Consider the following 12091-nt stretch of genomic DNA (forward strand, 5'->3'; position numbering starts at 1 on the left):
GACGGGCCGCCCCCAGGTGGTGAGGGTAGGCAACAACATCTCCTCCCCGCTGATCCTCAACACTGGGGCCCCACAAGGGTGCGTTCTGAGCCCTCTCCTGTACTCCCTGTTCACCCACGACTGCGTGGCCACGCACGCCTCCAACTCAATCATCAAGTTTGCGGAACAGTGGTAGGCTTGATTACCAACAACGACGAGACGGCCTACAGGGAGGAGGTGAGGGCCCTCGGAGTGTGGTGTCAGGAAAATAACCTCACACTCAACGTCAACAAAACTAAGGAGATGATTGTGGACTTCAGGAAACAGCAGAGGGAACACCCCCCTATCCACATCGATGGAACAGTAGTGGAGAGGGTAGCAAGTTTTAAGTTCCTCGGCATACACATCACAGACAAACTGAATTGGTCCACTCACACAGACAGCATCGTGAAGAAGGCGCAGCAGCGAGGCTGAAGAAATTTGGCTTGTCACCAAAAGCACTCACAAACTTCTACAGATGCACAATCGAGAGCATCCTGGCGGGCTGTATCACCGCCTGGTATGGCAACTGCACCGCCCTCAACCGTAAGGCTCTCCAGAGGGTAGTGAGGTCTGCACAACGCATCACCGGGGGCAAACTACCTGCCCTCCAGGACACCTACACCACCCGATGTCTCAGGAAGGCCATAAAGATCATCAAGGACATCAACCACCCGAGCCACTGCCTGTTCACCCCGCTATCATCCAGAAGGCGAGGTCAGTACAGGTGCATCAAAGCTGGGACCGAGAGACTGAAAAACAGCTTCTATCTCAAGGCCATCAGACTGTTAAACAGCCACCACTAACACTGAGTGGCTGCTGCCAACACACTGACACTGACTCAACTCCAGCCACTTTAATAATGGGAATTGATGGGAAATGATGTAAATATATCACTAGCCACTTTAAACAATGCTACCTTATATAATGTTACTTACCCTACATTATTCATCTCATATGCATACGTATATACTGTACTCTATATCATCGACTGTATCCTTATGTAATACATGTATCACTAGCCACTTTAAACTATGCCACTTTGTTTACATACTCATCTCATTTGTACATACTGTACTCGATACCATCTACTGTATCTTGCCTATGCTGCTCTGTATCATCACTCATTCATATATCCTTATGTACATATTCTTTATCCCCTTACACTGTATACAAGACAGTAGTTTTGGAATTGTTAGTTAGATTACTTGTTATTACTGCATTGTCGAAACTAGAAGCACAAGCATTTCGCTACACTCGCATTAACATCTGCTAACCATGTGTATGTGACAAATAAAATTTGATTTGATTTGATTTGAACCATGGCAGATCCTAGCCATTGACATGTGTGGGTGAAAACCTCCTCGTAACAAGATGGGTTGAATGTGAGAATTCTAAACCGCATCACCACCGTCAATATAATCACAAGCCTGAGGGAGACTACTACAGTCCACGGGGTATCCTGAGTCCATTGTGACGGATAATGGTGCTCCTCTCACCGTTAGTGATTTCCGAGCATTACTGTACGTGGAGGAAAACAGGTTCCAACACTGCTGCATCCCTCTATACTGGCCTCAGGCCAATGGAGAAGTTGAAAGACCGAACAGGACGCTCGTCAAAGCAAACTCGCACTGCCCAATCAGAACAGGACGCTCGTCAAAGCAAACTCGTAACTACCCAATCAGAACAGGACGCTCGGCAAAGAAAACTCGCACTGCCCAATCAGAACAGGACGCTCGTCAAAGCAAACTCGTAACTGCCCAATCAGAACAGGACGCTTGGCAAAGCAATCCATTGCCCAATCAGAACAGGGCGCTCGTCAAAGCAATCCACTGCCCAATCAGAAGGGAAGGGTTGACTCGCATAACTCCAGATGTTTTGCATGTCCTACAGGAGTACGCCACACTCAGTCACAGGCCGGCGGTCCAGCTAAACGGTTGTTCAACCGCCAAAATCAGAACCAAACTGCCAGAGCTGTCAGCCAACATGCAGCCAGGAACTGAAGCCACACGGCAACGCTGTTCGGCTTGCTGAATGCTGAAAGGAAGGGGAAGAATTGACAGAACACCGAAAGATCTTGGAGAGCAACTGAAAGCTTCAACCCAACAAGGTGACATGATTCTGCTACAGAAACCAAAGCAGAACGGGTTGTCAGCTTACCTCAGAGCCATACTCCGTCGTGGATAGGAACGGGAACTCTGTCGTCCTGGAAAGGGATATCAATAGGACCATAAGACATGTTTATTTTGTGAAACTGTGGATACAACCACAGTCAGAAAAGGGGACTACAAATGACAGAGACACTGAACGGGCAGAGCCTGACACACTGCCTAGACATGTGCCTGCACTTGATGAGGCCGTTCAGCCACAGCTTCGACCCCAAAGACTCAGAAAACAATGGACCTATGTTAGATAGACTTGTTGCCATAACGGAGCAGAATCATCTCCGGCACAGTGTCAATGGCAGGGCTGTCTACTCCTAGCCGTAACAGAAAAGTTATTGGCAAGAGTTCTTGTCAAATAAATATTGTAAACAAAAGAGTTCCAACAAAGTAGCCAGCATTATGGTTGGTAGTTCATAGTAACCAGTGTTCTAGTTGGTAGTTCATAGTAACCAGTGTTCTGGTTGGTAGTTCATAGTAACCAGTGTTCTGGTTGGTAGTTCATAGTAACCAGTGTTCTGGTTGGTAGTTCATAGTAACCAATGTTCTGGTTGGTAGTTCAATGTAACCAGTGTTCTGGTTGGTAGTTCATAGTAACCAGTGTTCTGGTTGGTAGTTCAATGTAACCAGTGTTCTGGTTGGTAGTTCAATGTAATCAGTGTTCTGGTTGGTAGTTCAATGTAATCAGTGTTCTGGTTGGTAGTTCAATGTAACCAGTGTTCTGGTTGGTAGTTCAATGTAACCAGTGTTCTGGTTGGTAGTTCATAGTAACCAGTGTTCTGGTTGGTAGTTCAATGTAACCAGTGTTCTGGTTGGTAGTTCATAGTAACCAGTGTTCTGGTTGGTAGTTCATAGTAACCAGTGTTCTGGTTTGGTAGTTCAATGTAACCAGTGTTCTGGTTGGTAGTTCAATGTAACCAGTGTTCTGGTTGGTAGTTCAATGTAACCAGTGTTCTGGTTGGTAGTTCATAGTAACCAGTGTTCTGGTTGGTAGTTCAATGTAACCAGTGTTCTGGTTGGTAGTTCATAGTAACCAGTGTTCTGGTTGGTAGTTCAATGTAACCAGTGTTCTGGGTGGTAGTTCATAGTAACCAGTGTTCTAGTTGGTAGTTTAAAGAAAGTAAACATTACAGTATGTTGTTGTTGGAAAAATATTTAGATGCTGTATACATGAGATACCTTATTTTGAGTAGATCATGTTTAGATAATGTCTTGTTACATTATAATGTATAGATCTGCAGTTTGAAGATATGTTATCATAATGGTTAGTTAACCATCTAAGAAGAGGGATGTAGGGTATTAGCAACACCTAGTGGTGAAAAACCACGATGGGGCACTATGAGGCACGTGAGGCACGGCTGTAGGCTGCTCTTGGGTTTGCGGAACGTTGGGGTAGGGACCGGGAATAAAGTACAGCTCAATGATTCCCGTGAGTTTGAGGCAAGTCAATACATTATAACTACTGCTTGTAAAATATATATATTTTTTAAACTGTAAAAATAATGTTGCTTTGCAGGACAAGGATTGTCCTGAATTGCTTCGCCTTGCTTTTCTGGTTGGCTGGTTGCAAGTTTCACCGTAGAATTATTTCAGATAGGACTGTAATTTTCACCATGTCACGGACCGTGGCGATATGCTGGCACATGAGACTTATTAGAATATGGCAAATATTAGTCAATTGTTGTATTCTATGCATGCTGGCTTTTACAGGCTACCTGTCACATGAAACAGATGCGTGGGAGGGCAAACAGGCTGTCACAAATGTATTCATGTGCAATTTGCCTAAATGGGTAATGGAAACACTTCAACCAATACGTTAAAACATAGCTAGTGATATCATGGTTGCACAGGTCATAGGTTAGGCTGCACAGTGCAATATGAATGTCCATTAACACACAATAGACTGACCGGGAAGGTGATTTCCCAAAGTCAATGTCCTGCAATATGAGCTAAGGTGTTAATATTTGTCTAAACTCTACACAGTTGTATTCTGTGGGTGTCACTGAGTCGGCTGATACCATATTTCATTGGAGCACACTCCATAGGTTAGGCTGTACAGTACATATAATTATGCCCCAAATGGAATTCTGAATTCAAATAAATCCACAGTGTGATTTCAACTGATTTTACATATAGCCTTTTAAAGCAAATAGCCTTTTATAGAATGTATTGAACAACATTCCAACCTTGTTTAGCATTGTCTAGTCCAATTGTGGCATGATTCCACTGTTTTTATCAGTTTGAATCAGTTTCAATGGGGGACTTTTATTTTGAAGGCAAACCACATATTCCACTATTCTTGCTAACGCTAATTGTTGTTCACGACACATGTCTCAACCTTGTCTGTGGAATGAGCAGGTATCTGCCGGAGGCAGACCTTATTGCAGAAACGAGATTTCAATTATACTCCACAATCTCATAGCAAATACAATATCATTTTAGGACATCGTAGCATTTTTTTTTTGCTTCAAACTTGTAGTGTTTGATGCCTGTGATGTTTCCTCCAGCTAGCGAGGGACTATGGGATTCGCTGAATCACCTGCACATTCCAATTTGCATTTCAAAGGCACCAATCACATTGAGCAAATGGTAGGAGGGCACCAATCATGTGGAGAGCATGATAGGTGGGAGGCGATCACATGGAGAGCCTGATAGGTGAGAGCCAATCACGTGGAGAGACTGATAGGTGGGCACCAATCACATGGAGAGCCTGATAGGAGGCGGGCAGGTAAGAGGATGTTCATCCATGCCCTGTGTGCCCTCACCAGCCTATTCACTCTGGTGTGTGTGTGTGTGTGTGTGTGTCTCTGTCTGTCTGTCTGTCTGTCTGTCTGTCTGTCTGTCTGTCTGTCTGTCTGTCTGTCTGTGTTTTCTTTCGACCACAGAAAAGCCCGATTCAATTCATTCTCCCCCGTTGAGGGAATGATTCACTGCACAATACTCTGGATTTCCCCAGATCACTCATGATTATTTATCCCATGACTACCACTGCTGCTGTGGGGTATTGTTTTTAGTTTTTTTTCAGGGTTATTTTCTCTAAATTACACCTGCAAGGTCCTTCTATGGTCACAGTCATAAACAATCACTCACCCACCCGGAGTCGCGATTTGAAGGCGAAGTGGGTGGATGTCTCAACAGTCACGTTTTCTCTTTTCCTGAAAGACTTTCTTCAGTGTACATTGCCTTTGACTGCAGCTGGTTTCACCACATGCCCAGTCATGTCAGAATTAATAGAGAAGGATGTCTTTTGAACATATTGGGACTCGACCATAGTAATGTCTCTCTGTCATCGAATAAACTCTTATCTCTCTCTTCCTCTCTCTCTGTATCTCTCTTTTCCTCTCTCTCTCTGTATCTCTCTCCCTCTCTCTCTCTCCCTCTCTCTCTCTCCCTCTCTCTCTCTCTCTCTCTCTCTCTCTCTCCCTCTCTCTCTCTCCCTCTCTCTCTCTCCCTCTCTCTCTCTCTCTATCTCTCTCTCTCTGTATCTCTCTCTCTCTCTCTCTCTGTATCTCTCTCTCTCTCTCTCTCTCTCTCTCTCTCTCTCTCTCTCTCTCTCTCTCTCTCTCTCTGTATCTCTCTTTTCCTCTCTCTCTCTGTATCTCTCTCCCTCTCTCTCTCTCCCTCTCTCTCTCTCCCTCTCTCTCTCTCTCTCTCTCTCTCTCTCTCTCTCTCTCTCTCTCCCTCTCTCTCTCTCTCTCTCTCTCTCTCTCTCTCTCTCTCTCTCTCTCTCTCTCTCTCTCTCTCTCTCTCCACAGCTCATGTGTGTGACAACGCCATGCTTCTCTGTCAGAACGGGGGAACGTGCCACCTCCACCACCAACGGTGCCACTGTGCTACAGGCTTCACTGGCATCCTTTGTGAGAGAGAACGATGCCAGGGTCCTGGGCCCTGTGAGGAGTACCCCACGTCTGGGCAACCATCCCTCCATCACCCCCCCCTCTTCCACTACCTCTACCCTCTCCTGCTGGGCCCCCCAGGTCTGCTCCTCACCCTGCTACTCCCCCTGGTGATGATAGGGTTCTGTTGACAATCGCTGTATTCATTACAATTGGCCAGGGAATTTTGAACTTGGAAAGATCTACTTGGCCTTATTGCGTTTTGACAGGACAGGAGAAAGACATCTCTAACCACATGTCTTGGGACAGCAGAATCATCTTGGGGAAAGGAAAAGGAACTTCAGCACCTAAAGAACCTAGATGGGACCATCCAGAGACACTGACCGAGATACAAAAATGCCATCATGACTGAAATGAGGTAGAAGTGCAAGTGTTTGTTGATAAACTAGATGACTAACGAAGATATGCTTATGGTCAGAGACAGACAGACAGACAGACAGACAGACAGACAGACAGACAGACAGACAGACAGACAGACAGGAAAAAAAACACATCTGATTTACAGTCAAATCTATAATCTTTAATCACACAATTGTGTCTCAAATGGCACCCTATTCCCTGTATAGTTCACTACTTTAGACCAGGGCCCTATGGAACCCTATTCCCTATGTAGTGCACTACTTTAGACCAGGGCCCTATGGAACCCTATTCCCTATATAGTGCACTACTTTAGACCAGGGCCCTATGGAACCCTATTCCCTATATAGTGCACTACTTTAGACCAGAGCCCTATGGCACCATATTCCCTATATAGTGCACTACTTTAGACCAGGGCCCTATGGAACCCTATTCCCTATATAGTGCACTACTTTAGACCAGAGCCCTATGGCACCATATTCCCTATATAGTGCACTACTTTTGGCTAGGGCCCATGAGGAATAGGCTGCCATTTATAAAGACAACAATGTGTGTGACCTAGAAACACTGTTATAAATGTTGTCATTCATTGGGAACAGACTCATCATCTTCACAGATGTTATCCCACTTCATGTGGATCATTGGGGACAGACTCAACATCTTCACAGATGTTATCCCACTTCATGTGGATCATTGGGGACAGACTCATCATCTTCACAGATGTTATCCCACTTCATGCGGATCATTGGGGACAGACTCATCATCTTTACAGATGTTATCCCACTTCATGTGGATCATTGGAGACAGACTAGTCATCTTCACAGATGTTATCCCACTTCATGCGGATCATTGGAGACAGATGTTATCCCACTTCATGTGGATCATTGGGGACAGACTCAACATCTTCACAGATGTTATCCCACTTCATGTGGATCATTGGGGACAGACTCAACATCTTCACAGATGTTATCCCACTTCATGTGGATCATTGGGAACAGACTCATCATCTTCACAGATGTTATCCCACTTCATGTGGATCATTGGGAACAGACTCATCATCTTCACAGATGTTATCCCACTTCATGCGGATAATTGGGGACAGACTCAACATGTTCACAGATGTTATCCCAACCAAACACCATGACATTGTACAAAACAAACAAGGAATAATCATTTGAACTCTGGATCTGTTGTCTGACTACAAAGTGGATGAGGAGACGAGGAGATGTCCATTATTTTGCTCCCTTCACCTTTTTCCTACCTCCTTGTTACCTTACCTTACTCCCTTCCCTCAAATATATTCCACCTACTTGTGCTTTGGTGACGCTAGCGATTTTTTGTTGGCTGCTGAAAAAAAGGCCATTTTGACAAAATGCTGCACGCGTGTTTACGATCCAAGCCAGTCCCTTGACTGCCGGTCGACTGTGAGAAGAATATTACTCTTGTTCTTTTTTTGTCGGAGGAGGAGGAGGAGGAGGAGGAGGCTTCGTAGTCATGGCAACGCTTGCTGAGATCACACGTATTGGATAAAATGATGTATCATTATTGTATTGTAGCTGAATTAAAATTTTTTGTGTACAAAACTAAATATATTTTTTTGTGACTTTAAGTAAAGGAAAAATATTTCTTACTTTTAGTTTTTATATAATTTCCTTCCTGCTTTAGGGTGGCAGGGCAACTCCTGAGGATGTCTAGGATTTCACGTATACACGTTTTGAGCTGCTGATACCTCAATGAATCTCTTTGAAAGACATACGCAAACACAATACACTTACAAAAAAGAGAAATCCATTGTTTTTGTTATTGCTTTAGAGAAGAACAGATCATCCAAGATCTCTTATAGCAGGGCATCCCAACCCTCTTCCTGGAGATCTACTGTCCTGTAGGTTATCAGTCCAACCCTCTTCCTGGAGATCTACTGTCCTGTAGGTTTTCAGTCCAACCCTCTTCCTGGAGATCTACTGCCCTGTAGGTTTTCAGTCCAACCCTCTTCCTGGAGATCTACTGTCCTGTAGGTTTTCAGTCCAACCCTCTTCCTGGAGATCTACTGTCCTGTAGGTTATCAGTCCAACCCTCTTCCTGGAGATCTACTGTCCTGTAGGTTTTCAGTCACTAAGCTTTATGCTGACAAATACTGTATAGATTTATAAATGCAAAATAGCCTTCTAAATATGCCAATCCTTAACATAGAAATTAAATAATTTTAATAGTTACTTTGCCACTGGTTAAGGACTTTTTAATTTTAATTGAAGAAAGAAAATGAAGCAAATCAATCGTATAATAGGTAAGGATTTATATATTCAATAGAAAGTAAAATATACAGTTTGTTCATCAACATCTTTGTGTTTTTGTTAATAAATGAATAATGAAAAAAAAACACTTTCAAGATTCAGATGTCTGTATCCCCCCAACCCCATCCACCCACCCACCAGCTCCACAAACACGAGTCAAACTTTGCTGAGATGATCCATGTACTTCTTGCATTTGTCATATCGTCAGTTTCGAAAATGTCTTGATGCCATATGAACACATTGCTACACCGTGATCCATTGGCAGCTAAAGAAATGAGCTCATAGCCTACCGGGCCAATGCAGCAGTAGCTCATAGCCTACTGGACCAATGCAGCAGTAGCTCATAGCCTACCGGGCCAATGCAGCAGTAACTCATAGCCTACTGGCCCATTGCAGCAGTAGCTCATAGCCTACCAGGCCAATGCAGCAGTAGCTCATAGCCTACCGGGCCAATGCAGCAGTAGCTCATAGCCTACCTGGCCAATGCAGCAGTAGCTCATAGCCTGCCGGGCCAATGCAGCAGTAGCTCATAGCCTACCGGGCCAATGCAGCAGTAGCTCATAGCCTACCGGGCCAATGCAGCAGTAGCTCATAGCCTACCGGGCCAATGCAGCAGTAGCTCATAGCCTACCGGGCCAATGCAGCAGTAGCTCATAGCCTACCGGACCAATGCAGCAGTAGCTCATAGCCTACCGGACCAATGCAGCAGTAGCTCATAGCCTACCGGACCAATGCAGCAGTAGCTCATAGCCTACCGGGCCAATGCAGCAGTAGCTCATAGCCTACCGGGCCAATGCAGCAGTAGCTCATAGCCTACCGGGCCAATGCAGCAGTAGCTCATACCCTACCGGGCCAATGCAGCAGTAGCTCATAGCCTACCGGGCCAATGCAGCAGTAGGCCAATTGCTCTTTCACACCGACGATTGGATGATTATCAAAGTTGGGAGATTGCTGGGAAGATTTTTCAAATAGCTTACTGTGAGAAAATACAGTTTTTTTAAAATATATTATCAATCGCAACGGATGTAAAACAATACATAATAAATATTTAGCAGGCCAGGTACTTCCATGCCGGCTCACTCCCTCAGCATAATCAGGACAGAGAAACCAGACACATTCTCATTGCAGACATGTAGCGCTGTTATAAGGGCACAGGGCGAGTCCCAGATGGTTCGAGTCTCTGATATTTATTAGTATCCAAGGGGCAGGCAAGAGAATGGTCGTGGACAGGCAAAAGATCATAACAAGGTCAGAGTCCAGGAGGTACAGAGTGGCAGGCAGGCTCGAGGTCAGGGCAGGCAGTATGGTCAGGCAGGCTCGAGGTCAGGGCAGGCAAGGGTCAAAACCGGGAGGACTAGCAACAAAAAAAAACTGAGAAAAGGAACAAGCAATCAGTAACACGATGGTTGACTTGACAAAACCAGACGAACTGGCACAGACACAGAAAACACAGGTATAAATGCCCAGGGGATAATGGGGAAGATGGGTGACACCTGGAGGGGGTGGAGACAAGCACATGGACAGGTGAAACAGATCAGGGTGTGACAGCTGTGGCAATAATGACATTTAGTCAGCCGGTGATTGTCAAGCATATATCTTCTGGTTTCACTGTACTTGACCCGTTAATTAACCTAAACACATTTAGCATCCCCTGGCTTCCACGAATAGCCTACAAGCCACTGATACTGACCTTTGGAACATCTACATTGTGAAAAAGTCAAATACATCCATGTAATATATCCTACACCTTCACAATAAATCCATTGTTTATTTATTTTAGACGGGTCTAAAGAAACATGATATGAAGAAAATGTATTTCAGAAGAACAGAATAGCAACCTATGAGTTGTCCTTGTGTTAGGCCCTGATCTGGCTATGTCATATGGCTGTGGGCTACACTAGTTCATTTAGCAGACAAGATTTGTGTAAGGGTTTTCCTGTGGTGAAGGAGAGGCGGACCAAAATGCAGCGTGGTGGTTATTCATGTTTTCAATAAAGACGATACATGAACAGACTAAACAAAACAAGAAAAGTGAAAACCTAAACAGTCCTATCTGGTGCAAAACACAGAGACAGGAACAATCACCCACAAACACACAGTGAAACCCAGGCTACCTAAGTATGATTCTCAATCAGAGACAACTAATGACACCTGCCTCTGATTGAGAACCATACTAGGCCGAAACATAGAAATACCCAAATCATAGAAAAACAAACATAGACTGCCCACCCCAACTCACGGCCTGACCATACTAAAGAATGACAAAACAAAGGAAATGAAGGTCAGAACGTGACACTTTGCTTAGAATTCCGTGTCATTGTTTTATATTAATTCATAGTATGAAGAATACATTTGAACATAAAATAGACAGGATATTTTTTCAAAATTATTTCTGAATGGAGTGCGCACACAGACGCTGTAAATATGCTTAATTTAGAGATAATGTATTTATGCAACTTTAGTTGGGATGCAAACGTCAGGCTACATGTTTTGATTTTTAATACATTCTAAGGCTGCATGACGTAACTCTAATGAGGATTTGAAAAAAAGTCTCATGAAAGGCTCTGCTTTGTTTCTTACGCGGGATGCACACACTCCATTACTCTCTCTCATTCACAATTTGACAAGCACTTGATAATACCTCAAATTTCGGGTCCTTCTCACAGGCCTTTCAGCCCCGAAGTAGGCTACAAGTGAAGACAGACACATCGGGGACTGCGCAGGTCCTTCTTATAGGCTACTAATAACCATCAGCAGCATCAGAGCTTGGAGAAGCCTAGTTACTGCGACTAAACAGTCACGTGGAATTTGACCGTGATTGCCGGTGTGGCGGTAATACGGTCACCGTAACAGCCCATCTAACACGGAGCACTCCGAACCAGAGACGCATTTTTTTTTTTACAAATCTCATAAATTATGAAATTAACCAAAACTTGTTTCTAACAAGTGTAGCAGGTTGTCAACTCTGCAAACAATGTTTCCACTCCGAGAATGAGAACGATAAAGTACCAAGCATCAAGATCTATTTAATCCCCCCCGCTCCTCTTGTCTAATACCCTTTACAGACAGACTGTACTGTTGCCGTGAGCAGCACTTACCTCAACGGCTAATATTTCCACAGCCTAATTGTAGCCTAACCAATATCTAAACGGAGGTTAACTGAAAAGAAAAATCGAACATTGATTGAGTTATCAAACCGATTCCCCAGGCTTTTCTCGGTGTGAAACGGTGCTGAAATAGTTGAAGACAGGCAGGTAAGGTAATGCTCCAAATATATTATGACAATTGGATGACTTTGGAGTTTCAGTAGGCAACAGTCTGATGCCTTCAATTGCATTTAGCCCACTTTAATTCAATATTTTCGTGC

At 44.2% G+C, this 12091-nt stretch overlaps 1 protein-coding gene across 1 annotated transcript in view; it reads left to right on the plus strand.

Annotated features, from left to right (window-relative positions):
* Nucleotides 1-6207, plus strand: part of LOC139377217 (netrin-G1-like) — a 161029-nt gene extending 154822 nt beyond the window's left edge. The window contains exon 6 of the mRNA XM_071120217.1: nucleotides 5936-6207. Coding sequence (XP_070976318.1) covers nucleotides 5936-6207 — 272 coding nt within the window. The remainder of the gene's footprint in view (nucleotides 1-5935) is intronic.
* Nucleotides 6208-12091: the final 5884 nt, after the last annotated feature.

The sequence above is a fragment of the Oncorhynchus clarkii genome, chromosome 20 (assembly GCF_045791955.1).
Source record: "Oncorhynchus clarkii lewisi isolate Uvic-CL-2024 chromosome 20, UVic_Ocla_1.0, whole genome shotgun sequence".
Classification (NCBI taxonomy): domain Eukaryota; kingdom Metazoa; phylum Chordata; class Actinopteri; order Salmoniformes; family Salmonidae; genus Oncorhynchus; species Oncorhynchus clarkii.